Consider the following 26,873-nt stretch of genomic DNA (forward strand, 5'->3'; position numbering starts at 1 on the left):
ACATGGTGAAACTGCGTTTCTACTAAAAATAAAAAAACAAAATTAGCCGGGCGTGGTGGCGGGCGCCTGTCATCACAGCTACCCAGGAGGCTGAGGCAGGAGAATCGCTTGAACCCGGGAGGCAGAGGTTGCACTGAGCCAAAATCATGCCACTGCACTCCAACCTGAGCAACAGAGTGAGACTGTCTCACAAAAACAAAAACAAACAAACAAACAGCTTCTGACCAGGACATGCCTGTCCTGGGGCAGAATGGGGGTGTCTCCTAGAGGACACGTGGGCTCAGCTTGAGACAGAACGAGAAAGTGGCCTGACCAGGAGAGAGACTGTCTAGGCAGGGGGAAGAGCATGTGCCAAGGCCTGGGGCTAAGGAGCTGTGCAAGAGGTGGCAGGGACGTGTGGAGGTGTTGAGCAGGCAGTGATGGGGCAGGCAGCTACCCAGACGAGGTGACGCAGGGAAGGCCACGTGTGGGAGCTGTTTCAGAGGCTGCCTGCGTTCACACCCTGGCTCTGCTGCAACCTGTGAACCTCAACCTCTCCGGGCCTCAGTTTCCCTCATGTGTTAAATGGGCGTAATAACTGTACCTGTTAACCCGTGCAGAGCGCATGGCAGGCAGGCAGGCAGCGCTCAGGGCTCATGACTGTGGCCCCACGTTCAGAGGGGGAAGGAAACTGAGTAGCAGAGCCAGGACGCCACCGCAGCGGGCTTGGGGGCCCCCAGGAAACAGGCGGGGGATGTGCTTGACCCTAAGGGGCTACCCTGGGCTGGGGGAGGCCTAATTCCACCCCCGCACACCCCAGCTGCAGGGCTGCCCAAGGCAAGGGCACTGCTGGGATTGAGTCCTGGTATCCAGAACTAGAGGCGCCTTTGGGCAGAGCCCCCCATCAGGGACTCAGGGTGTCAGATGACCCCCAGCCTATGGGGTTGTGACATGGGCTCATGAAAGGGGGGCATCGGAGCTCTCATCCTGGGTCTCCACCCTCGTGGCCACCGGACCACCGGCTTTGCTTCTCAAAGCCTCAGTTTCCACATCTGTAAACTGACAGTTGGCTGCTCTGTCTATGGAGTAGCCATTCTTTTTTATTCCTTAATAAATTTGCTTTCAAAAAAGGAAGGAAGGAAGGAAGGAAGGAAGGAAGGAAGGAAGGAAGGAAGGAAGGGGAAGGGAAGGAAGGGAAGGAAGGGAAGGAAGGGAAGGAAGGGAAGGAAGGAAAGAAGGAAGGAAGGAAGGAAGGAAGGGAAGGAAGGAAAGAAGGAAGGAAGGAAAGAAGGAAGGAAAGAAAGAAAGAAAGAAAGAAAGAAAGAAAGAAAGAAAGACAGACAGACAGACAGACGACAGTCATCATAGAACCTGGCAGGGGCGGTGGCTCACGCCTGTAATCCCAACACTTTGGGAGGCTGAAGCGGGAGGATCCCTTGCGCCCAGGAGTTTGGGACCAGCCTGGGCAACACAGCAAGACCTTGTCTCTATTAAAAAAGGATAGAACTCACTGCAGCATCTTCTGAAGATTAAATGATTTTACACATTTAAAGCACTTCCAACAGCGCCTGGAAGATCCTCAGATTCTGACACCCCAGCGAGGAGGGGGCCTTTCTGCGGTGCTGACAGACGAGAAAACTATGGCACGTAAGCGGCAAGGCGGGGATTCCGGTCCCGGCCTGCAGGTCTGCGTCCCCGGGCGCGGGGCTGCGGTGCCCGCTCCGCAGAGGAGGCACCGAGGATCCTTGGGGAGGGGGCGGCCGGGGCCCCTACCCCACTCCCGCCACCTCTCGCGTGGCCGCCGCTAGAGGCCGCTCCCGGAGCCGCGCGCGTCCTCTCGCGGGTCCGCCCCCCGGGCCTGTTAGACCCGCCCCCGGCCCACAAGGCTCTGCAGGGAGCGGGCCCAGGCGCGGCGCGATCGAGGTCGGGTCGCCGTCCAGCCTGCAGCATGAGCGCCCCCAGCGCGACCCCCATCTTCGCGCCCGGCGAGAACTGCAGCCCCGCGTGGGGGGCGGCGCCCGCGGCCTACGACGCGGCGGACACGCACCTGCGCATCCTGGGCAAGCCGGTGATGGAGCGCTGGGAGACCCCCTATATGCACGCGCTGGCCGCCGCCGCCGCCTCCAAAGGTAGCCCCCGCCCGGCCTGCACCGCCCCAGGGGCGCAGGGGAAACTGAGGCCGGGGCTGCCCCGACCCGGGGGCTCTGCAGCCCACCCTCCCGCTGGGGCGCCTCTGTCTCCTCGCCTGGGAAGTGGAGTTGCAGGTGGGGGCACACGGAGGCGTTCACGGGGAGTGCCGCGGGCGTGGGGCCCGCACACATTAGGCGCCGCCTAAATACCAGAAACTTCCTCTCCAGGGGGAGTGAGGCCCCCCGCTCTCCAGATGGGGACCTCAAACGTGAGACCTGGGTGAAACTGGGTGGAACCGGGTCCCCAGCTCCCTGTCTGAGGTCGGGAGGAAGGGGTCGTGCCAGGGAGAGGCTGCCCTTCTGCCTGCCTGGGACAGCAGCCCCGACTCGCCGGCTAAGAATAGCAGCCGGAAAGCTGAGCTCAGGGAGACAGCTGTCCCCGGGGTGGCCCTGGCCTGCCTGGCGTCAGAGGCTTAGGGCTGCTGAGAAAGGACTCCCTGGCCCCACACAGGCCCCAGCCAGGTGTCGGGCCTCAGTGTTCCCACCCTGAAAATGGGCACGTCCAGTGTCCAGTGCCAATCAGGATTGAGGGGGGGCCCATGTGTGGCCCACTGGGGACCAGTCCTTCCCCTCCCAGATAGTCTCAAGTCCAGGTCTTGCCTGGCCACTCTTGCAAATCCAACTTTCGGATGGAGGGAGGGGGAGAGAAAAGTAACCAACCCGAGAGATAAGGGACCCGGGACAAACAGCGTGGGCTGGGCTCAAAGTCCAAGGCTCTCGCCTCCCCACAGGCCTGGCCCCAAAAGCGGCCGTCTTCGGCCTCCCTGGCTGGTCATCCTCTCTCTGGCCGCTGGCCAGGGCCCACGCTGTTCCCGCTCAGGACTATTGTGCTCCGCCCGCCTCTGTCCATGCTGGCCCAGGGTGCCCTCCCGTCCTGTGGCAAATGTGACTCACAGCCCAGTCCAGCCCTGCACCCCCTCCTCCAAGCAGACCCCCAGCTCAGCCCTGCGCTCCTTCCTCCAGGCAGCCTCCCCAGCCCAGCCCTGCCCTACCCTGGGCCCCCTCCTCCAGGAAGCTTCCCAGCCCAGCCCTGGGCCCCCTCCTCCAGGAAGCTTCCCAGCCCTGCCCTGGGCCCCCTCCTCCAGACAGCCTCCCCAGCCCTGCTCTGCCCTGCCCTGTGTCCCCTCCTCCTGGCAGCCTCTCCAGCCCTACCCTGTGCCCCCTCCTCCAGGAAGCTTCCCCAGCCCTGCTCTGCACCCCCTCTTCCAGGCAGCCTCCCCAGCCCAGCCCTGCCCTACCCTGGGCCCCCTCCTCCAGGAAGCTTCCCAGCCCAGCCCTGTGCCTCCTCCTCCAGGCAGTCTCCCCAGCCCTGCCCTGCCCTGTGCCCCCTCCTCCAGGCAGCCTCCTAAGCCCGGCCCACCTAGTGATGCCGGGCGCCCTGTGTCTGCCCAGGGGGCCGGGTCCTGGAGGTGGGCTTTGGCATGGCCATCGCAGCGTCAAAGGTGCAGGAGGCGCCCATTGATGAGCATTGGATCATCGAGTGCAATGACGGCGTCTTCCAGCGGCTCCAGGACTGGGCCCCGCGGCAGACACACAAGGTGCCCCTCTGCCCGCAGGCCCTCCAGGAACCCCACTCCTTGGGGTGAGGGCACTGCTTCCTGGGGGTTGGGGGCCTGGGGCTGCCAGAGGTGGAGGAGGTGGTCTTCTCTCTCGGGAGTCCCCCTGGCTGCTCCCTTTCTGCAGGTGGGGAGATCTTGGGGACCTCTCTACCCTGTCCTCTCTTTTTCTTTTCCCCTCTTCAAGGTCGTCCCCTTGAAAGGCCTGTGGGAGGATGTGGCACCCACCCTGCCTGACGGTCACTTTGATGGTGAGGGGTGAGGGGACGTATCACAGGGTGGGCCTCCCCAGCTCCAATGCAGCCCCTCCTTTGCTTGTGGGGGGCCCTCTGATGTGCACTGGGGGGACGGAGCCCAGGTGGGTGTGGGCCTGGCTGTGAGGGCTGGCAGGGCACCGGGGATGGGCATGCTCACGGAGGGGCCCTGGAGGCGATCTCGGGGTTGTGTGTGGGAGCCCCACCTCTACCGTCTCACTGCACCTCCACCCACTCGGGGATGAGCCGGGTGAGGCTGGCCGAGGCGCTGAGCCCGGCTCTGACCGAGTGGGCTTCTGTCCCCTGTGCAGGGATCCTGTACGACACGTACCCACTCTCCGAGGAGACCTGGCACACGCACCAGTTCAACTTCATCAAGGTGGTTCTCTCTGACTCGCTGGGATGCGGGAGGCCCTCGGGGAAGCCCCTCTGCCCACACCCCCACCTCCGTCCTGACCACTGGCCACTCCCTTCCACAGAACCACGCCTTTCGCCTGCTGAAGCCGGGGGGCGTCCTCACCTACTGCAACCTCACCTCCTGGGGGGAGCTGATGAAGTCCAAGTACTCAGACATCACCATCATGTTTGAGGTGCGCCCACCTGGAGTTCCCCGTGGGTCTCCAGGAAGTGACCTTGGATGGGGGTGGGAAGGGGCTGCTGGAGCCACCTTGCTACCTGGGGAGGGTCCCTTCCTGACCCCCTGGGTGGGCTGGACTGTGCTGGTTCATTTAGAAATCAAAGTCCTTTGCCTGGCGGGGTGGCTGCCAGGAGCAGTGGCTCAGGTCTGTAATCCCAGCACTGTGGGAGGCCGAGGTGGGCAGATTCCTTGAGCCTAGGAGTTCAAGACCAGCCTGGGCAACAGAGAAAGACCGCATCTTAACTAAAAAAAAAATACAAAAAACTAGCTGGGCGTGGTGGCGTGTGCCTGTACTCCCAGCTACTTGGGAGGCTGAGGTAGGGGGATTGCTTGAGCCCAGGGGGCAGAGGTTGCAGTAAGCCAAGATCGAACCACTGCACTCCAGCCTGGGCAACAGAGCCAGACCCTGTTTCAAGAAAAAAAAAAAGAAAGAAACTTAAAAAAAAAATGAGTCCGGGCGCAGTGGCTCACGCCTGTAATCCCAGCACTTTGGGAAGCCGAGGCGGGTGGATCATGAGGTCAGGAGATTGAGACCATCTTGGCTAACACGGTGAAACCCCGTCTCTACTAAAAATACAAAAAATAAGCTGGGCGTGGTGGCGGGCGCCTGTAGTCCCAGCTACTCGGGAGGCTGAGGCAGGAGAATGGCGTGAACTCAGAAGGGGGAGCTTGCAGTGAGCCGAGATCACGCCACTGCACTCCAGCCTGGGCGACAGAGCGAGACTCCGTCTCAAAAAAAAAAAAAAAAATGGAAATCAGGCTAGGCATGGTGGCTCACACCTGTGATCCCAGCACTTCGGAAGGCCAAGGCGGGTGGATCACTTGAGCCCAGGAGTTTAAGCCTAGCCTGGCCAATGGGGCGGAATCCCATCTCTACTAAAAATACAAAAGTTAGCCAGGCATGGTGGCGGGCACCTGTAATTCCAGCTACTCGGGAGGCTGAGGCATGAGAATCACTTGAACCTGGGAGGCAGAGGCTGCTGTGAGCCGAGATCGCACCACTGTACTCCAGCCTGGGCAACAGACCGAGACTCCATCTCAAAAAAACAAAAACAAAAAAAATGGAAATCAAAGTCCCTCACCAGCTCAACAACCTCCCATGGCTCCCCAGTGCCCTGTGGTTCAGCCCAAGCCCCGCGTGTTCCCCTCCCTCCGGCCGCCTCCACCTGGCTGTCTTCGCTGGTTCAGCAGTGCTTGTCTCGCTGTTCCCTCCGCCTGGTGGAGGCGGCCTGTCTGAGAAGGGCTCTATGTGGTTGCCCTGGGCCGCCGTTGTGAGAGCCGGCTGGATGCCTGTGGCCCTTGGGGCAGCTTTTCTTCCAAAATGGGAACTAGTGGCCTGTGTTCTTTTTCTGTTGTGATTCTTTGGCTCCACCCACCACACTGGCAAGGTCTGGAGAACTGTGGAGTAGGTGCCCCGGGGGTGGCTCGAGTGTGGGGCTGGGGTTCCAGGACAGCCCAGAAGCTGCTGCCCGCATTGGGGAGCTGGAGATTCCTGCTCTCTCCTGGGCTTCCAGGGCTGCCCTGCCACGTGCCCACAGGAGCTGCAGCTGCCCATCCGGGCCTTGCCATCTGTAAACGCTCTTCAATGAGGGGTGGGCGCCAGGGTGCACGTGACCCCCATGGCCCTCAGAGGTGACCTGGCGCCATCCCCGACCAGGAGACACAGGTGCCCGCGCTGCTGGAGGCCGGCTTCCGGAGGGAGAACATCCGTACCGAGGTGATGGCGCTGGTCCCACCGGCCGACTGCCGCTACTACGCCTTCCCACAGATGATCACGCCCCTGGTCACCAAGGGCTGAGCCCCCACCCCAGCCTGGCCACGCCACACCCATGCCTTCCTCTGTGCCTTCCTGGCCGGGAGCCCAGGCTGTCGCACCAGCCCCGTGCTGATCCCAGCTGTGTGTCACCAGCAGGTTTCCCAGCTTCTCTGTGAGGGTCACTGCTGCCTGCTGCAGGGTCCCCGAGGTGAAGTAAACGCCGGCGCTGGGCTTGGCCAGTCGGCAGTGAGTGTGCGACTGTTACTTCCAGTGGCTGCTCCCTCACCTCCCGCCCATCCCACGGACACAGGAAAAGTGGGTGACTCCCCTCCAGGTTTCTGAGCGGCCCCAGGACCCCCCCACTGTCTTGCCCATGGCAGACATCTCCAGCTGATGCCCGATGTCCCTTCCTCAGACGAAAGCCACCTGACCCTTTGCAGCGGGGTCAGGGAATGGTGTAACTAGGTCAGGGTCTCAGAGAGTGGCAGCACCACGGCCGGGGTGTGGGTGAGACAAGGATCTTTGCCTACCCCAGGCAGGAACCCACTTCTCTGCCCGCCCCGGCACACCCTGAGCTCCCCTCCTCCCGCCCCAGGAGGGGCGTGGCTGCTGACAGCCCCATGCCCCGAGCCTCCCATTTCCAGATGTGGTTTCCTTTCGGGAGGCATCGCCTCCTCCGCTGGGCCCATTGCGGGGACAGCCCCACCTGCCGGGCCCCAGGAACATCCCGGCTCCTGCCTGTCCGTGCCCTTGTGCCCAGCTGGTCACCCCATGCCTCCCGCTTTGCCCCCTGCATCCACATGGGTGCAGCCTGCCCATCTTCCTGGGGCCGTCCTGCCCCCCCCCCTCCACTGACCTCGCTGCCCTGAGAGAAGGCCGGCTCCTGTGCTCTGCACTCTGGCCCAAGGCTTCTGTTCCGCTGGCTGACGCCCTGTCCCCACCCCAGCATGTCCTGCCTCCAGGCTGCTTGACCCGGCTGGGCTGGGCATCTGTTCCCCACCCCCGCCCCAGTCTCCCAGGCCCCATCCCAGCCTGGCCCATGATAACTGCCGGTCCCCAGAACTGTCCCTGGTGTGCAGCAGGCATGCAAGGTGGGCCGGCAGAGCGAGGTCCCCAGCACCGGTGGCGTGTGGCGCTGAACACAGGAAGATGGGACATTTGCTATATCAGTGCACGTCCCTGATGAGGACTGGACTTCGACGGATGAAGGGGCTGGTGGGGTGGAGCCAGGGTCCCCCGAAAGCCCTGGGTGGAGAGGGTGTCCCCAAAGTGGGGTCAGACAGCCTGTGAGGCTCACAGCCCTGCCCTGCAGCCCTTTGGTTTGGACCAGGTACCACCTCCCCATCTCCCTGGCCCCAGCCCTCAGCTAACCAGCCCATCCCACCGCCTGGAAATGGGCCAGAGGGCAGTGGCGACCTGCCCAAGTCCACACACAGGCCACAGGCCACACTCTGAACCCCAGGGCAGGCTCAGACGGGCTTTGCTCAGCCTGCCTTAGGGCACAGAGGGAGACTGAGTCAGGGCCCTCCCAGGAGGGATGGGTGTGCCGCCTTCCACGCTCCGGACTTTGGGCCACGATGTCCACCCCAGAGTCTTCGCAGAGCACGGGAAAGGACCCTGCTGGCAGGCACAGTGCCCATCTCTGCCCCCGGCTCTGCTCCCACCACCCCCAACCCAAGGGTGGCACGCCGCAGGGGGTCTGTGATCCCCCCACCTCCCCGGCTCCTTTCTTTTTTTTTTTTTTTTTTGAGACGGAGTCTCGCTCTGTCACCCAGGCTGGAGTGCAGTGGCACCATCTCGGCTCACTGCAAGCTCCCCGCCTCCCGGGTTCACGCCATTCTCCTGCCTCAGCCTCTCCGAGTAACTGGGACTACAGGCGTCCACCACCACGCCCGGCTAATTTTTTGTATTTTTAGTAGAGACGGGGTTTCATCGTGGTCTCGATCTCCTGACCTCATGATCCGCCCACCTTGGCCTCCCAAAGTGCTGGGATTACAAGCGTGAGCCACCGTGCCCGGCCCCTGGCTCCTTTCACCCACACACCACACTGGGAGGCAGCAGCCCGAGGGCAGGTTTATTGACAACCTCACGGGACACAAGCAGGCTGGGGACAGGACGGTGACAGGCTCCGGTGGCGGCGCTACCTGCGATACCAGATCTGCAGCCTCCGCTCCCGCTTGATCTTCCTCTGCAGCTGCAGGATGCCATAGAGCAGGGCCTCGGCCGTGGGTGGGCAGCCTGCGGGGACCTTGCCTCAGTCTCCCTCCCTGCAGCCGGAGCCTGCGTGACCACGTGCACAGCGCAGCCGGCTCGGCTTTTGAGGGGTCTCCCGTGCCGGCCTCTGAAGGTGGAGGTGGGCAGCCCTGGGTGGGTGCAGAGGCCAGGGGCTGGGAGCTGGTGCAGGGGAGGTCCCTGCAGGAAGAGTGGGGTCCTCCCCTGGGCAAGGCCCCACTGCCCTCCACCCGTGGCTCATCCTGGGCTGTCACAAGAACCTCTTGGACAAGACGCTGACCTCACTAAGCCGGCCCCTGGCCCCAGCCCTCAGGACTCCATGGGGGCCAGCGCTCAAAAACACACTTAGTGGGGAGCAGGGCCCGGGGCTGCCCTGGACGGAGATGGAGGCAGGGAGGCTGGGTGGAGGGAGGGGAGGTGGCCCAGAACCTGGGCATCCCACGAGGACCCGATGACCCCCTTTCTGAGCCCCAAGCCGGAGCTCTTTGCTGGGGATCCCCCAGTCCCGGCTGCTGTGCAGGCTCAGAGCAAAGGGCTTGAACAAGAGGACGAAGCCCAGGGCCCAACGGGGACAGCAGGAGTGGAAACAGGTGGGAAAGGACAAGGCCACTGCAGGGCCTGGGAAAGGGCGGCCAGGCCCCACCTGGCAGAGCTCTGGCAAGTCCAGGCTGCTCCAAGGGAGGGAGAAGCACAGTCCGCAGGGAGGGAGGGTGGAGCACAGTCCCCAGGGAGGGAGGAGCACAGTCCCCAGGGAGGGAGGAGCACAGTCCCCAGGGAGGGAGGGGCACAGTCCCCAGGGAGGGAGGGGCACAGTCCCCAGGGAGGGAGGAGCACAGTCCCCAGGGAGGGAGGGGCACAGTCCCCAGGGAGGGAGGAGCACAGTCACCAGGGAGGGAGGAGCACAGTCACCAGGGAGGGAGGGGCACAGTCCCCAGGGAGGGAGGAGCACAGTCCCCAAGGAGGGTGGAGCACCATCACCAGGGAGGGAGGAGCACAGTCCCCAGGGAGGGTGGAGCACCATCACCAGGGAGGGAGGAGCACAGTCCCCAGGGAGGGAGGAGCGCAGTCCACACTCGCAACCTGCCCCTTTGGTCTACACTGCAGGGGAAGACGCCAGGGGCATGGGCTGAGCTCCTGACCCTGGGATGGACCTCTCTGTGCTGACGAGAGTCACGGGGAGGCCCAGGCTGCCCTGTCCACTGCCCCCAGGTAACCTGAACCATGCAGAACGCTGAGCAAATCAATGCCCTTTCCAGGGAAGTGGAATCCAAAGTCAGAGCCTGTTCCTCCACTTTTGAGAGGTGCCGGGACATGCCTCTCGCTTGCCCAACTCTCCAGACTCAGGACTCAGGGCTGGGCTCTCTGCGCATGCGCTAATGCCGCAGCACAGGGTGGCCAAGAACAGGACCTCTGTCCCCTGTCCCACATGAGCGCCACCTCCAAGCCTGACTACCGCTCCGGGGGGGTGGCCCTCGTGGGACCACGTGAGGCGCAAGAGTCCCATGGGATCACCAGATAATAAAGAATGTTCCCGGTGCGGTGTGAATTTCAGGTATGCAGCCAATACTCTTTTTTTTTTTTTGAGAGGGAGTCTCGCTCTGTCGCCCAGGCTGGAGTGCAGTGGCGCAATCTCGGCTCACTGCAAGCTCCGCCTCCCGGGTTCACGCCATTCTCCTGCCTCAGCCTCTCCAAGTAGCTGGGACTACAGGCGCCCGCCACCACGCCCGGCTAATTTTTTGTATTTTTAGTAGATACGGGGTTTCACCGTGGTCCCGATCTCCTGACCTCGTGATCCGCCCGCCTCGGCCTCCCAAAGTGCTGGGATTACAAGCGCGAGCCACCGCGCCCGGCCCAATACTCTTTTTTAGTGTCACTATAGCCCAACTATTGTTGGGATATATTTATACTAAACAATTACTACTAATTGTTTTCCTGATGGTCAAACTCACCCTAACCTCACAGACAAACTGAGCCTCCCACGTTTGCATTTGCCAAATCCGGCCACCCTGGGTCCCAGGGAGTCCTGCGTGCCCTTCTGTAAGGCTGAGGGCGCGGGACGGTGTCTTGGCCTCCAGGAGCCTTCTGTCTTGGTATTTCTAACTGCAGGTCTTTGGTTTCTGTCAGGCAGGACCATATGAAACTGCTGTAAACCAGGCGAGTGTCAGGAATTCCACTCAGCCTCCCCTGCTCCCTCTGATCCCTCTGATGCCTGAATACATCGCCGACTTCTCATAGGGCACACACTCCTCTAAGAGGGAGAGCCCCAAGTCGGCCCATCCGTAGGATGGGGGAGCCTGCCGTCTGCTGGGGGTGTGGGACTCCCTCACTGGGCCGCCGGGCGCCGTGTGGCACTGGCCCTGTCCCCAGCTCCATCCCGGCCTACCTGGGATGTAGATGTCCACGGGCACGATGCGGTCACAGCCCCTCACCACCGAGTAGGAGTAGTGGTAGTAGCCTCCTCCGTTGGCGCAGCTGTGGGGGAGGTGCCGTGAGGGGAGTGTGCTGAGGACCCGCCTGCCCACCCTCCACCCTCCCTCCTCACAGCTGTGGGGAGGCACCGTGAGGAGCACCTGCCGAGGACCCACCCCGGTCCACCCTCTCTCCACAAGGCCTCACCCCATCCGCACCGGCCTTCAACTGCAGGCCGGGCACCAATGAGGCTGGAACTTGTCACAGAGAAGCAATGAGCAAACACGCACAGGCTCCCAGAGCCCCTGTGGAACCAGTGGGGCGCAAGCACACACGTGGCTGATAACTCGGGGAAAAGTGCTCCCCTCCTGAGGGGGCTCCTGACCATCGATTCCCGGGGCTGAGAAGTGTCAGATCACATGTGTCAACAAAAAGCCACTTCAAACAGCCACAGTGCCAACACCCAGCCCCTGTCTATGGGGCGGCTGAGCCTCACAGGAGGCCCTCGCCCGATTCCGGCTCTGTCAGCAAGGTGCTGGGGTCCACCCGGGGCAGGCAGCTGGAAACCCCAGGCGACCACACAGACTCCACTCCCAGCACTGCTTTCCACAGCCGTAAACATGGACATAACCTGAATGCCCAGCAGTGGGAGATGATTATGAAAACTCTGGAATATTCTAATTAATTGTTTAGAATTAGATTAGTAATACGTCCACACAGTGGGATATTATTCAGCCAAGAAAAGGAGCGAGGCTCGGACACAGGCCACAGCGCGGATGCACCTTGAGGATGTCACGCTCAGTGAGAGATGCCAGACATAGAAGGCCACACAGTGTGTGATCCCGTTTCTGTGAAATGTCCAGGACGGGCCCATCCACAGAGATAGGGAGGGGAGGTGTGGGCACCGGGGCTTGGAAGGGGATGCAGAGTGACTGCTGATGGGGACAGCATTTCATTTGGGGGTGATGAGAATGTTCTGGAATTAGAGGTGGTGGCCTAAAAACCACTGAACTGCTCGCTTTAAAAGGGTAAACTTAGCAAGACCCAATCTCTACAAAAATTTTAAAAATTAGGCACAGTGGAGCACATCTGTAATCCCAGCACTTTGGGAGGCTAAGGTTGGGGGATCGCTTGACCCCAGGAGTTCAAGGCTGCAGTGAGCTATGACTGCACCACTGCACTCCAGCCTGGGCAACTCAGTGAGACTCTTGTCTCTAAAAAATATAAATAAATATTGGCCGCACAGTGGTTCATGCCTGTAATCCCAGCACTTTGGGAGGCTGAGGTGGGTGGATCACGAGGTCAGGAGATCGAGACCATCCTGGCCAACGTGGTGAAACCTCTTCTTTACTAAGAATACAAAAATTAGCCAGGTGTGGTGGCGGGCACCTGTAATCCCAGCTACTCGGGAGGCCGAGGCAGGAGAATCACTTGAACCTGGGAAGCGGAGGTTGTAGTGAGCCGAGATCGCACCACTGCACTCCAGCCTGGGCGACAGAGCTAGACTCCGTCTTTAAATAAATAAATAAATAAATGAATGAATGTTTTAAAATGTTAGGAGACTAAACACCTTTCAGTGTTATGGCGAAATGACTAAAAATGATGGCAAGGCCAGGCATGGTGGCTTATGCCTATAATCCCAGCACTTTGGGAGGCCGAGGCGGGTGGATCACCTGAAGGAGTTCAAGACCAGCCTGGCCAACATGGTGAAACCTCGTCTCTACTAAACATACAAAAATTAGCTGGGTGTGGTGGTGCGTGCCTGTAATCCCAGCTACTTGGGAGGCTGAGGCAGGAGAATAGCTTGAACCTGGGAGGCGGAGGTTGCAGTGAGCCAAGATCATTCCACCACACTCCAGCCCGGGTGACAGAGCAAGACTGTTTCAGAAAAAAAAAAGAAAAAAAAACTGATGGCAAGTTAGAAGGCTGAGATTATAAAACTATCTACAGCACCTGTCATCACTTATGTGTGAGTAAAGCAGAGAACTGGGTGGAATGTGGGGTCTGCTGCGTGCGGGTGGATGGGAGGAATCGTTTTGGGGAGAGGCCCGCCAGCCCATCTGCCTGGGGTGGAGGCACCGAGAGGCTGAAGGGCAGCGCCGGGACCACGTGGGATTTCACTAAATGTAAATGACACTTTTGATAAGCGCCATTAGGGCACAGCCAGGCCAGCACTGACGCTACGTCCGTCCCTGGAGACGCCCCGCCCTGCACTCACCTCCCCATGGAGATCACGTAGCGCGGCTCCGGCATCTGGTCGTAGACCTGGAAGAGAGGCGGGGTCCGTGCGCAGCTCCCTCTGGGGGCGGCCGGGCGGCGGGGACGAGGCCTACCTTGCGAAGCGCTGGGGCCATCTTGTTGGTGAGTGTGCCGGCCACGATCATGACGTCGGACTGGCGCGGGCTGGCGCGGAAGACCACGCCGAAGCGGTCCATGTCGTAGCGGGGTGCGGCCATGTGCATCATCTCCACGGCGCAGCAGGCCAGGCCGAAGGTCATGGGCCACAGAGAACTCTGCAGAGGCCGGGCTCGGGTCAGACGCCACCCCCGGAGCCCCGCGTGGCCCAGCATGAGACTCCACGTGGAACACCTAGAACCCCCGACTCATGTCCCGGGGCGGCAGCCGGCAGAGGTGAGAGGCACAGCGGCTCCTGCAGGTGGCCTCCGGGCCCCAAGAGTTGTAAAGCGCGCCCCACCAGCCACATTCAAATAAATAAAATAGAAATGGGTGAGATCTGTCTTCATCACACAGTTCCTCGAACCCAGTGTATCCTAAGTCCCACCATTTCAACAGGGGTCTCCAGCCACTCTCTGAGCGGGTGGGCTACAGGCGAGTAGTCGCGCAGGTCTAACCGGGAACTCTCTGCGTTAGCGAGATCTGGGTCCGCATACCAAGTGCGACGCCTCCAGGAAGCCCTCTCAGATCTCCTTGGCCACTCCCTCCCCGCTCCTCCATCTCTGTGGCTTCTCATTTCTCCCATGGTTCTCGCTCTCCCTGCACGCGGCTCTGAGACCTGGCAGGGGCCCTGCTGTATGTGTTGGCGGGTGACAGGGCCAGGCTACAGAGCGAGGCAGGGCTGCCCGGGCAGAAATGGCCAGGCCCACCTGCCCGCTAGGAGCCTGTGTTGGGACGGCCCCTGGCCATGTCTCAGGTTCCCTCCATTAGAAACTATCCTGCAGTGGGCATCCTTGGCTCGACCACTGCGGCCCTGGCAGGACGTTCGTCGTGGCATTGTTTAGGAAACAAAAAACAAAAGGAAACAGTGAACGTCCATCAATGGGGGACTGTTGAACACGGGCTGTCGCACCAAGTGCCGCAGGAGCTGGAGGGAGCTGCACGTGCTCACGCTGCAGGGGGATGGCAGGGGCTGCGTGGGGGCTGGCGCCACAGGCAGGGGAGGCTTTAAACGGGTACTGAGAAGGATCTACTGCCTTCACACGCACTCCTTTTAACTTAAAACACTGCTTTCACCTTAAAAGAGAAACAAGAGGAACACACAGAAGCCAGAAAGAGAATGACGGAAAGGGAGGGGGTCATCTCAAGCAGGCTCCGAATCCTCAGATGGAACCACAGGCCACCAGGCCAGCACAGGGGCCTCCGGGAGGGTCCACCCTGCTCCACGGCTGCAGGGGTGTGTGTGCATGAGTGTGCCTGTGTGCATGCATGCCAATAGGTGCACATGCATGTGTCCACACAAGTACGTGTGTGCATGTGTGTGCGTGAGTGTGCATGTGTGCATATCCGTGCACGTGTGCGAGTCTGCGTGTCTGTACACGTGTGCATGTGTATGTGTGCGCATGTGTGCGTGTGCGCATGAGTGCGAGTGTGCGTGTATGTGTGCATGTGTGTGCATGAGTGTGCGTGTGTGGTGCATGTACACACATCTGTCCATACATGTGAGATTGAATGCACATGTGCACATGTGAGTGTGCATGCATGTGTTGTGTGTGTACGTGTCTGTACGTTTGTGTATGTGTGTGCCTGTGAGTGTGCAGAGAGGCCCTGGTGCTTGAGGACGGCCTGCAGCTCATAGTAGACTCACCCGGCGGGCCCAGTTGACGAGGTCATCCAGCTTGGCCACCACATACTCGCCCCGGCTGCTGGGTTTGGGAGCCACGGCTCTGGCCTTTGGCAGGGCAGGCTGGGTGCTGGCACAGAGACACACGGGCAGAGGAGGCGTCAGCCACGCAGGTGCTTCCCAGAGGCGGATGCCAGCCCCCACAGCCGCTGCCAGAGGCCTGGACCCACATGAGGTCAGGGACTGGGATGTGCGACCCCCTCCCTGCCCCATCCAGGCACCCCAGTGGCTGAGGCACTGATGCAGAACATGAGGAAGGGATGGGGGTGGGGCGGGCGGGGGTACGACCTCCCCCAGAAGGCCAGCTTCACCTGCTTGGGCCATCGGTGGCCACGCTCTGATGGACACCTCGTGCCTGCACAGCTGTGCCCACGCTGGAGCTGCCGGGAGATGGAATGTGGGTCAGTGGCTGTCCCAGGCCCCTCCAACTCCCCCAGCCGCACTCACTGTTGTCCTGCCTCTCCCCTCCCTGCTGCGAGACTGCTCTCGCCTCTGCCTGTCAGCACTTGGGCCACTGGCCAGAGCCCCTGGGGCCGTGTGGCCATCGCCCTGACCCCCAGTGATGGCCCAGACTTGAATGGAATTTCTTCTGTGATGTACCCAGCAGGTCAACAGTGTCCAAGCAAGGACGGTCCCAGGATCATCCGCAGAAGGAAACTGGCACCAGGCCCTCCACACATGACCAAGGTCAGATCCCTGGGTACACGCCCTCACCACCCTGTCAGTTGCCTGGGTCTCCAGGAGGCCTGCCCCTGGCTGCCATCTGCACAGGGCTCACAGAATGCCTTCCCATCCCAGGTGGCGGTGAGCTCTGACGGCACTGAGCTGGGCCCACAGGGTTTTCCTCCTGACTGTCCAGCCTTTGCCACTGCGTGGACTGTCCCAGGGAGGGTACCGGCACATCACGGGCAGCGTGCAGACCGTCACCTGCATCCTGCCCCTAACATGCCACGTGACCTTCAACAAGGCCCTCCCCCCGCCCCCCCCCCCCCCCCCGCCCCGTTCGTCTGTCGCTGCTGAAGGCCCCTCCCAGCTGAGGGCTGGAGACTCAGGCACTCACCGCAGACCAAGGATCCAGAAGCCGCGCAGGCCAGGAGCTGCAGAGAGGACCACAGGGGTGGGGACAGTGAGCTGCAGGCAGCACCAGGGACCACTGAGTCAGGATCCCTGGAAGGACCACAGGGCCGGCCTCCAGGCACTTCCCCGTCAGGCTCCTGCCCACACGGCCGAGCTCTGACCCCAACTCGAGTACCACTTAACAAACGTTAGGTAACGAGGGGGTTTTCAGAACGTGAGCGAGTCTTGGTCCCCTGCTTGAGGCCCCATGGCCCCGGAAGGAACCCAAACGCTGCCCCGTCTCCCCGCCCTGGTGATCTTCACTGGCACATGCCGCTTTCCTGTGCCAGAGCCTCCGCACTGGCTGCTCCCCTGCGGGGGACACCCCGCCTCACACTTGCACACCCCGCCTCACACTTGCACACCGCTGGCCCCTTCTCATGAGGCAGGTTTCAGCTCAGATACCCGGGGCGTCCTGCCGACACCAGCACCCCAGGTCCTCCGGTTGCCGGCACCTGGTTCTATCTCCATCTATGCGTGCTTGTGGGGTGCCTGTCACTCCAGCAATGCCAGGGCCTCCCTGGGCACCCAGTGTTCATCCTGGCCTCAGCTGTGCGTGACAAGCGTGTGCTGGGTGCTCCAGGCCCTAGCTGGTGCTCGGGGGTTTCCCACGTAGCTCAGCACAGGCCCCATCCTCCAGGAATCTGCAGTCTGCTGAGCAGGGAGGGCGCTGCCCACGTCGACCTACACAGCAAAGCACCCCTAGAAGAGCCAGCCTCAAAGGAAGCGCAGAGGAGGGAACACGCCTGCACGAAGGCTCCTGGGAGAGCCTTCCCGAGGCGAAGGCTGAGGCCAGAGCAGGGCCTTGCCACACCCCGGGGCACTCAGCAGGAGGAAATGCCTGGAGGTGCAAGGAATCCCAGCTCGCAAGGAAGAAGCCAGAAAGGCAGGTTTGGTGCTGGTGACGGCTAAACTGTGTCCCTCCACCCGACCTGCATCTGAAGCCCTAACCCCAGGACCTCAGAATGTGACTGCTTTTGGAGATGGGGTCTTTAATGCCTGGGCATGGCGGCTCACACCTGTAATTCCAGCACTTCAGGAGGCTGAGGCAGGTGGATCACTTGAGATCAGGAGTTTGAGACCAGCCTGGCCAACATGGTGAAACCCCGTCTCTACTAAAAATACAAAAATTAGCTGGGTGTAGTAGGAGGTACCTGTAATCCCAGCTACTCGAGACGCTGAGGCAGGAGAATCACTTGAACCCAGGAGGTAGAGGTTGCAGTGAGCAGAGGGTGCGCCACTGCACTCCAGCCTGGGTGACAGAGGGAGACTCCATCTCAAAAAATAAATAAAGGGTCATTATAAAGTACAGTGAGGTCATGAGGGTGGGCCCTCATCCGATACGACTTATGTCTTGTAAGAAAAGGTGATCAAGACATAAACACATACAGAGGGAAGACGCAGGGAGAAGACAGCCATGGGCAAGCCAAGGAGAGAGGCCTCAGCAGGAACCAACCCTGCTGACCCCCTAGTCTTGGCCTTCCAGCCCCCAGAACTGTGAGAACATCAGCTTCTGTTTAAGCTGCCCAGGTGATGGTACTTTGTTGCTGTGGGTGAGGTGAGGCCTGATGGAGAGGCTGTGGGCAGCCTCCAGGGGCCAGGGCCAGGGTTTGATGCCCCTGAATGCGGCGATCCATGGGGCCTTCTCCTGCCTCTGAGCCCCTCCCTCACCCCAGCCTTAGCCTCATCCAGGGTTGCTGTTTCCCATGGCCCCATCCAGGCCGCAACTCTCTGAAGGACACAAGCCTGTGACCTACTTCTTGGCATGCCTGAGGCTGGGCACAGCAGACAGGCTAACTGCCCAGCCCCAGGCTCCGGTGGGAGCTGCCCCACTCCAGGTGTCAGTTTCCCAGCTGAAAATTCAGGACTTTGGATAAGCTCCTAACAGAGGAAATGCTCATCTGAGAGCCTCTGAGGTGATCTGTGGGATTCTGTGCCTCTGGGTCAGGGGGTTTTTGTTGCTGTTGTTGTTTTTGTTTTTTTGAGATGGAGTTTCACTCTTGTCGCCCAGGCTGGAGTGCAATGGCACAATCTTGGCTCACTGCAACCTCCACCTCCCAGGTTCAAGCTATTCTCCTGCCTCAGCCTCCTGAGTAGCTGGGATTACAGGCGCCTGCTATCATGCTCAGCTAATTTTGTATTTTTTAGTAGAGACGGGGTTTCTCCATGTTGATCAGGCTGGTCTTGAACTCTCGAACTCAGGGGATCCGCCCACCTCGGCCTCCCGAACTGCTGGGATTACAGGCGTGAACCACCATGCCCAGCCTTTTTTTTTTTTTTTTTTTTTTTGAGATGGAGTTTCACTCTTGTTGCCCAGGATGAAGTGCAATGGTGCAATCTCAGCTCACCGCAACCTCTGCCTCCCGGGTTCAAGCGATTCTTTTGCCCCAGCCCCCCCCCAGTAGCTGGGATTACAGGCATGTGCCACCACACCCAGCTGATTTTGTATTTTTAGTAGAAACGGGGTTTCTCCATGTTAGTCAGGCTGGTCTCGAACTCCGGACCTCAGGTGATCCGCCCACCGTGGCCTTCCAAACTGCTGGGATTACAGGCGTGAGCCACCGTGCCATGGGCTAGGCATTCTTAACAAGGGGCCTGGTGAGGATTCAGAACTGTGAATTTGCTTGGAATAAAAAACAATATGTCTTTGTTGTTACCAGCATCTTATGGAAAATTAGCCCTTCATTCAATTCTCAGCGTAGGCTGGGTGCCGTGGCTCCCAGCACTTTGGGAGGCTGAGGTGGGAGGATTGCTTATGCTCAGAAGTTTGAGACCAGCCTGGGCAACATGGCAAGACCCCCATCTCCACTAAAAATACAAAAACTAGCCAGGCATGGTGGCACACACCTGTGGTCCCAGCTACACAGGACACTAAAGTGCCAGAATCGCTGGAGCCTGGGAGGCACAGGTGGCAGTAATGAGCCAAGATGGCACCACTGCACTCCAGTCTGAGCGACAGAGGCAGACCCTGTCTTTTTTTTTTTTTTTTTTTTTTTTTTTTGAGATGGAGTCTTTCTCTGTCCCCCAGGCTGGAGTGCAGTGGCGCGATCTCGGCTCACTGCAAGCTCCGCCTCCCGGGTTCACGCCATTCTCCTGCCTCAGCCTCCCGAGTAGCTGGGACTACAGGCGCCCGCCACCACGCCCGGCTAATTTTTTGTATTTTTTTTTTTTAGTAGAGACGGGGTTTCACCGTGTTAGCCAGGATGGTCTCGATCTCCTGACCTTGTGATCCGCCCGCCTCGGCCTCCCAAAGTGCTGGGATTACAGGCTTGAGCCACCGCGCCCGGCCGACCCTGTCTTAATAAATAAAATAAAAAATTCTTAGCATAGGCAACAAAATACGGCAGTATTAGCAGGACCTGTAACTTTTCACCAAGAGGAATCACAGATGTTTCCTAGCCATGGTGCAGGGGCTGCAGACGTTGCCGTATCATCAAAGCCTCATTTCAACTCCTCACTCCTTCCAAACCACAGTCGTAATTAGACCTGACGCTAGATCGCGTTCATAAGGGAAGCACTTAGATTACTAAGTCGCCAATCAGGTTTCAAGACAATCTTTTAATAACTGCCTCTCCGTGTAACTGATTTCCTTGCAATTCTATGGATTTTATTCCATGCATTTGATAACTTTATCTGAGCAGGGGTCCGCAGGCTTCAGCCGATCCCAAAAGTCCCTGGAGCAGGACAGGCTCTGCGAGAGGCCCTTACCTCCCAGGGGTGGGGAGGGAGGTGGAGGGTCCGGCAGGGTGGCGTGGATGCCCTGGGCCCTGTTCCTTCCCAGGCCCGGCCCTGTGACCTCGAGGACCTTCAATGGGCCTCAGTTTCCCAGCCTGTCAGGCAGGCCCCGCTTTCTCTAGGGCATCTCAAGGGCAGCCTCGCGGACCGTGCCCTGGTCTCGGGACGTGAATGGGGCCCCTCCAGCCTCCGCCCCGAGCGCCCTCCTGAGGCTGGGGGCTTGCGTCATGACCTGCCAGGCCTCGGTTTCCCCGACCGTACCCTGGACGCAATAGCGGAGACCGTTCATCGCAAGCCGGGCGGGAGCCCGAGGAGCGGCCGGCTCGGAGAAGCCCGGAGAGGACGGCGGCCACGACGCCAGCACCGACCCCCGACGCCACCACGGCACCCGAGGCTCCTCCGGCCCCAGACCCGCGCGGCCCCACGCCCGCCGCCGGTGCCGCGCTCACCTGATAGCGCCGCCATCTTGGCCTCGGCCTTCAGACAACCTCTGAGGTCCGTTCTCCTTAGCGCTCCGGGTTCCCGGGACCGTCGCCCAAACCGACTCGGAGCGCATGCGGAAACCGGAACCTGGAGCCGGGAGGTTCCGCTGCGCTTTCGGCCTCCGTGGTCGTGCCTGCGCCGTGCACCCCTGGATCACCCGAGACGGAAAGGTCATCGGAGTGCGCACATGGGGACCGCGGGTCTACGGCGGACCGACAAAAACAGAGGCGACACTCATTTTCTTGTTATTCCAGGAGGGCAAAAGTCACCCCGCGTCCCTGGGTGGGCTCGAACCACCAACCTTTCGGTTAACAGCCGAACGCGCTAACCGATTGCGCCACAGAGACAGCGCTGCGCCCGGGCCCCCGGGGACACCTTATAAAGGATATGGGGCCTGCTGACGCTAAACGAGTTGCGCCTGCGCGGGTAAGGCGCAGCGCGGGACGGAGGCCCGGCGAGAGCGACCCCTACCGCCCAGCCGAAATAGCTCAGTTGGGAGAGCGTTAGACTGAAGATCTAAAGGTCCCTGGTTCGATCCCGGGTTTCGGCAAAGGTTTTAGCGCCCCTTGCGATCATTAGTGTCTTTTGTTCAGGACTGGTCCGGCTGCCTCTTAGCCATCCCGGGCCCCTTCCCGGAACACCACCCCATTCTGCAGAGGAGGAGTCGGGACATGGACTCATCCCAAGGTAGGGGGGCTCAGACCTCACAACCCCAAAGCCTCCTCTTCCAACCCCCAAGAGGTCATGATTTCAGCTCAAACTTCCCCCTTCCCTGACACACCCTCGATTTTCCATCTTGCTTAAATTGATAAGTTTACAACCAGTACTAATTATATAAAAACTAACACTAAACGCCCAAACTAGCAAAACAGAGTTTGCAGAATGCTTTCTGCATGCATATTATTTAATTTTCACAATTCCACTGGAGGTTTTGTCTGCCTGTTTTATGATTACGAAAACAGAGGTGAAGGCCGGCGCGGTGATTCACGCCTGTAATCCCAACACTTTGGGAGGCCGAGGCAGGCAAATCACCTGAGGTCAGGAGTTCGAGACCAACCTGGCCAATACGTAGAAACCCCATAACTAAATCCCAGCTACTCGGGAGGCTGAGGCAGGAGAATCACTTGAATCTGGGAGGCGGAGGTTGCAGTGAGCTGAGATCGTGCCACCGCACTCCAGCCTGGGCGACAGAGTGAGACTCCATCTCAAAAAAAGAAAAGAAAGAAAGAAAAAGAAAAAGTGAAGAAAAGAGAGGCGCAAATTAGGTGAACACAGGTGAGTAGCAAGACTGGGGGCCCCTTGAGGACCACAACAGGTGTTTACTGAATTTGTGCCACGGGCTGGGGACCCGCTGCTGAGCAAAGCCAGGCCTGGTCTCTGCTCTTGGGCAGCTCAAAAGGATTGGAGGTGCCCAGCATGGTGACTCACACCTGTAATCCCAGCGCTTTAGGAAGCCGAGGCAGGAGGATCACTTGAAGCCAGGAGCTTGAGACCAGCCTGGGCAACATAGCAAGACCCCATCTCTACAATAAATAATAATAATAAAGATTTGGAGGAAAAGCTGACAGGAACCTAAGAGGTTGGCAGGTGCACAAAACCCTCTTCCTTCTATAGTTCTCATAGCTGCCCGTGCTGTAGGGTTTTGGTTTTATTTTTATTTATTTTTTTGAGATGGAGTCTTGCTCTGTCACCCAGGCTGGAGTGCAGTGGCAAGATCTCAGCTCACTGCAGCCTCCACCTCCCTGGTTCAAGTGATTCTCCTGCCTCAGCCTCCTGAGTAGCTGGGATTACACGCACACACTACCATGCCCGGCTAATTTTTGTATTTTTAATAGAGACAGGGTTTTTTGGCCAGGCTGGTCTCGAACTCCTGACCTCAGGTGATCTGCCCACCTCAGCCTCCCAGAGTGCTGGGATTCAGGAGTGAGGCACCATGCCTGGCCATGGTTTTGGTCCTAAATTTATATAAATATTTTTAGAATAATTTAGAGTTCTGAGTACCCCATGCCCAGTTCATGAGTGTGATACGTTTGTCACATGATACATTATTACTGACCAAAATCTACACTCTATCCAAGTTTCCTGGGTTTCCTCTATTGCCTTTTCCTGGCCCAGGGCTCTATCCGGGACCCTAGGTGGCACCAGGTGTGGTGTTTCCTCAGCTCTTGGGACCGTGGCCGTTTCTCAGGCGTTCCTGTTTCTGATGCCCTGCACAGTTCTGAGGCAGGACTTACTGTGGAACATTGCTTATTAGGGATTTTGCTTGTGGATTTTTTTTATACAGTCAGGGACAGCAGAGTGCCTCCCCTGTCCCTGGCGTGCCATGCCGGGGTCATGTGTCAGCTGCCCTGGACTCTTCCTGGGAGGAACAATGAAGCCATCCCAAGGGTTTCTGGCGGCTCTTAGCCCTATTGGTGGTGGTGGGGGATGGGGTGGGGACTGCAGCTGAGCTCAGTGGGGGCCAAGGGGGATGGTCCTCGGGCCGCTGGGATGACAGGGCCCCTGGGATTGTGTCTGCTGTTCAGGCTCTTGCCTTCCTATGGGGTCTTTTTTTTTTTTTTTTTTTTGAGACGGAGTCTCGCTCTGTCCCCCAGGCTGGAGCCTTGCTCTGTCCCCCAGGCTGGAGTGCAATGGCACAATCTCAGCTCACTGCAACCTCTGCCTCCTGGGTTTAAGCAATTCTCCTGCTTCAGCCTCCTGAGTAGCTGAGATTACAGGCACCCACCACCACACCCGGCTAATTTTTGTATTTTTAGTAGAGATAGGGTTTCACCATGTTGTCCAGGCTGGTCTCAAACTCCTGACCTCAGGTGATCTGCCCACCTCGGCCTCCCAGAGTGCTGGGATTATAGGCGTGAGCCACCGCGCCCGGCCCCTATAGGGTCTTCATGTTCAACCGGGGCTGCTCTGTGTGACCAACAGAATGGCGATGATATTCATGTGCGGCTGCTGTGGCTTCTGGCTCCTGACTCAGAAGCAAGCTGGCCATTACAGAGGGCGGGCACTCAGGTGGCTTGACCCATGTGGAGGAGAACCACGGCCTCCTTTCCATCCCTTGCCCCGAGCGAGGCTCCTCAGACCCCCCGCCCCATTGGAGCCTTCCGATGATGTGGCCCCAACGAGCATCTGGACTGCAGCCCCACGAACCACCCCAGAAACCCCTGGCCAGGCTGCCCTTAGATCCCTGTCCCACAGAAACTGTGTGGAGAATATTCCAGGCGCTGGGTTTTGGGGTGGCATTCTGCTGCAAAGGGGGCTGACTGATGGGTGGACTGGACGGAAGGGTGAGGTAGGTGGGGAGGAGAAGAATCTGGTTCAGGAACTCGGAGCCCTGGAGGACACCCCTGAGACAGGGAACATGGAGGAGCTGGTTTCATGGGGCGGAGGCAGGACATGAGCAGAGGGCAGGCAGCAGTTCCAGAAACAGCTCGGGCCAGTGAGAGGGGAAGGACCCAGAGCGGGGTGAGAGTGGGAATTGGGGAAGGTGAGGAGGGGGCTTGAGGCTGGCACAGGGAGGGAGGCAGAGAAGCACAAGAACTCAGGCAGGCCAGCTGCAGTGGCTCTCGCCTATCATCTCAGCACTTTGGAGGCCGACGAGGGAGGATCATTTAGCTTCGGAAACACAGCAAGCCCCATCTCTACAAGAAGCACAAAAATTGGCCGGGCATGGCGGTGCATACCTGTGGTCCCAGCTTCTTGGGAGGCTGAAGTGGGAGGATCGCTTGAGCCAGGGAGGTCAAGGCTGCAGTGAGCCACGTTTGCACCACTGTACTCCAGCCTGGGCAACAGAGCCAGACCCTGTCTCAAACCAACCAACCAACCAACCAACAAAAGCAAAACAGAAAATGCCTCAGGCAGTGGGGCCCATGAGAGTGAGGTTTCTGTGGTTTGGAATTCTCACTGCGTGCCTGTGTTGCCCCTTTAAGATAGATGAAGTGCCCCGTGCGGCCACCAAGACCTCCTTGTTGGAAGTGATCAGACAGGTGCGGCTGCCCCAGGGAGGGGGACCCCAATTCCCCTCACACTGCTGGGAACAAGTGAGACCAGCTTCGGAAAAAGCATTGGCAGGGACATGGGGGTCTCTGTGGCTCAGTGAAGGGGGTTGGGGAGCGTGGGCCAGGTGGTTGGGGGGCTGGCAGAAGCATGCACCCAAGCTCTGAGACACCAGCTGGGCCAAGCCAGAGAGGGAAGAGGCGGGGGTCAGGGGAAGGACGCCATGGTTTGTGGACAGCAGTTTTCCATGGAGCACCAAGCCATGTCTGGGGACATCTGTGGTCATCTCGATGGTAGAGGCAGGAGCTCCTGGCACGGAGCCGCTCAGCACCCAGCAGGACCCAGGACGCCCCACCCCAGCGACCCAGGTCCAATGTCCTCAGTGCCAGGGACAGGCTCAGGTGGGGCTGCAGGGTTAGCTAGATGCCAGGAGAGGGGCAGAGCGTGCAGGCTTCTGAGGGCAGGGCTCCTGGCGTCTCCCTGTGTGTGCACAGGATCAAGCCTGTCTTCCCGGGGCTCCGGTGGCAGTCGAGGCACGCCAGCCATGCTGTGGGGAGGGCAAGCCCAGGAACACCCATGCTGGCATCCTCAGGGCCCCGGAATGCTCCTCACTGGCTGTGCTTGTGAGGTCAGCACCCCTGACTCCCACTCAACTGCCTGGCTGACAACCCAGAGCACCCACGACCCCCCATTACTGAGGGAAGCACCCAGGCAGGGCCTGCCCCAGCAGCCTTGACACCCTCATAGCCCGGGGCAGAGGGTGTGGGTGGGGTGGGACAGCACAAGGGGGCCTCTGGCACGTTCTGGTTCCACCTGCTGGGCAGGGCTTTGCTGCAAGATAGGTGCTCATTGTCATTCAGGCTGGAGTGCAGTGGTGTGATCTCGGCTCACTGCAGCCACAGCCTTGACCTCCAAACAAGTTATCCTCCCACCTAAGCCTCCCCAGTAGCTGGGGCCACAGGCATGAACCCCGCTGAGGCCCCTGGCTGCTGTTTATTTTTTTGAGACGGAGTCTGTGTTGCCAGGCTGGAATGCAGTGGTGTGATCTCGGCTCCCTGCAACCTCTGCCTCCCGGGTTCAAACAATTCTCCTGCCTCAGCCTCCCGAGTAGCTAGGACTACAGGCGCCCACCACCACGGTCGCTGATTTTTTTTAGTAGAGATGAGGTTTTACCATGTTGGCCAGGCTGGTCTCGAACTTCTGACCTCAGGTTATCCACCTGCCTTGGCCTCCCAAGGTGCTGGGACTGCAGGCGTGAGCCACCGCGCCCAGCCTCTGGCTGCTGTTTCAACAGCACCCTAGGCCTGCCAGTGAGGTGGGAATCCACCCCAGGACCAGGCCGTGTCCCTGGGGATGGCAGGGTCACTCTCCTATTTCCAAGCTTGGACAACCCACGCAGTGGGATGTGTCTGGGGGTTCAAAAAAGACAAAACAGAGGTCTGGGAGATGTTTAATTCCACCTCGAACAACTTGGCAAGGTCAGCAGACAAGCAAATGGGTAAAAGTACTGCACAACAGCAGGAAAGTTCCAGCAGGGGTGCATGATTCCCACAAAACCGTGGCGATGCGTCCTACCCTCAGGAACCCACAATGGAGGGCGGCTCGGGGGGATTTTCCATGAGGCAGTGCGAGGCCCGTACATGCAACGCTAAGCCCCGCCTCAGGCGGTGGTACTGGCCGCCCCGAGTCCCCGAAAGAGCGACCAGCAGGGGACCAAGGCCGACGACCCTGACCCCTGCCTCCTCTGGGGTCTGCCCCACTGCTCGAGACAAGACAGACCCCAGCGTGCGGGCGTGGAAGGCAGAGCTGCCAGGCCAGGGCCGGGTTTCCTGGTCTCGGAATTGAGCAGAATCAAGCGAAACAAAGGCCAGTGAACACCGAGTTCAGAGCAGCGGCCGCCTCTGGCACCTCCCGAGTCCCAAGGGCCCAATACGAGAGTCCTTGCGGCTCCGTCCTGCTCAGTGACCTGCATCCGAGACAATCGTGTTCCGATCTCCTCTCCGGTGGCTGTGGTCAGCTGGGGAGGGCCTGGGGGAAGAGGGTCACAGCCCCTCAGAGCAAGGCCTCCAGCTCGGGCTAGATGCAGCCCAGCCAGTGGGGAGAAAGCAGCCCCCAGGCCACTGGGCCCTGGAACCCTGGAAATTTCACCAGCACTGCTGTCTAGGCGCAGCCTGGAGCATCTGCTGAGAATGAACAATTCATCGTCTGTGGCTTTGCTCTTAACAGCACATCTGACCCTGCTGGAGCCTGGCTGAGCCCCACGGAGTCACAGCCTTCAACAACCTGCGGCCCGGGCACCGTGTTGTGGACCAGAGCCGAGCTGGCAGCCACATCCTGGAAGCCGTTTCTCCAGACGGGAGCGCGGTTGGGCTTCCACACAAAGGCTGTGCTTCTGCGATGGTGGACACAGAACAATGCATTTTCTCACACCACCCTAGGGCTCCCACAGTGACCCG

At 59.8% G+C, this 26,873-nt stretch overlaps 2 protein-coding genes, 2 non-coding genes and 1 pseudogene across 7 annotated transcripts; 2 read left to right on the forward strand and 3 right to left on the reverse strand.

The window, feature by feature from the left end:
* Window positions 1-1,839: 1,839 nt before the first annotated feature.
* Window positions 1,840-6,622, forward strand: GAMT (guanidinoacetate N-methyltransferase). Of its 2 annotated transcripts, none has more exons than XM_030796411.1 (6): window positions 1,840-2,108; window positions 3,561-3,706; window positions 3,912-3,975; window positions 4,290-4,357; window positions 4,458-4,568; window positions 6,273-6,622. In XM_030796411.1, exons 1-6 carry the CDS (start codon window positions 1,928-1,930, stop codon window positions 6,411-6,413), a joined length of 711 nt encoding a protein of 236 aa, XP_030652271.1. In that variant the 5' UTR covers window positions 1,840-1,927; the 3' UTR covers window positions 6,414-6,622. The 2 variants fall into 2 exon arrangements, with proteins under 2 accessions (XP_030652271.1, XP_030652272.1); XM_030796412.1 differs by lacking the exon at window positions 6,273-6,622 and adding an exon at window positions 6,130-6,265.
* A 1,799-nt stretch (window positions 6,623-8,421) lies between these two features.
* Window positions 8,422-20,703, reverse strand: NDUFS7 (NADH:ubiquinone oxidoreductase core subunit S7). 2 transcript variants are annotated; one of them, XM_030796410.1, is made up of 8 exons: window positions 20,391-20,703; window positions 16,151-16,187; window positions 15,402-15,470; window positions 15,055-15,160; window positions 13,346-13,525; window positions 13,231-13,277; window positions 10,987-11,075; window positions 8,422-8,609 (listed from the first exon to the last, which is right to left on the reverse strand). In XM_030796410.1, the coding sequence occupies exons 1-8, from the start codon at window positions 20,404-20,406 to the stop codon at window positions 8,512-8,514; spliced, it is 642 nt and encodes a 213-aa protein (XP_030652270.1). In that variant the 5' UTR covers window positions 20,407-20,703; the 3' UTR covers window positions 8,422-8,511. The 2 variants fall into 2 exon arrangements, with proteins under 2 accessions (XP_030652270.1, XP_030652269.1); XM_030796409.1 differs by having other exon boundaries at window positions 15,055-15,470; window positions 20,391-20,462.
* Window positions 20,698-20,771, reverse strand: TRNAN-GUU. Its single transcript has one exon. It is a non-coding gene; the product is annotated as a tRNA-Asn (tRNA).
* A 130-nt stretch (window positions 20,772-20,901) lies between these two features.
* Window positions 20,902-20,974, forward strand: TRNAF-GAA. The gene has a single exon. It is a non-coding gene; the product is annotated as a tRNA-Phe (tRNA).
* Window positions 20,975-25,853: 4,879 nt separating this feature from the next.
* LOC115830902 lies at window positions 25,854-26,683 on the reverse strand (annotated as a pseudogene). Its single transcript, XR_004026440.1, has one exon. The product of XR_004026440.1 is annotated as an uncharacterized LOC115830902 (transcript).
* Window positions 26,684-26,873: the final 190 nt, after the last annotated feature.

Source organism: Nomascus leucogenys, chromosome 17 (assembly GCF_006542625.1).
Source record: "Nomascus leucogenys isolate Asia chromosome 17, Asia_NLE_v1, whole genome shotgun sequence".
Taxonomy (NCBI): domain Eukaryota; kingdom Metazoa; phylum Chordata; class Mammalia; order Primates; family Hylobatidae; genus Nomascus; species Nomascus leucogenys.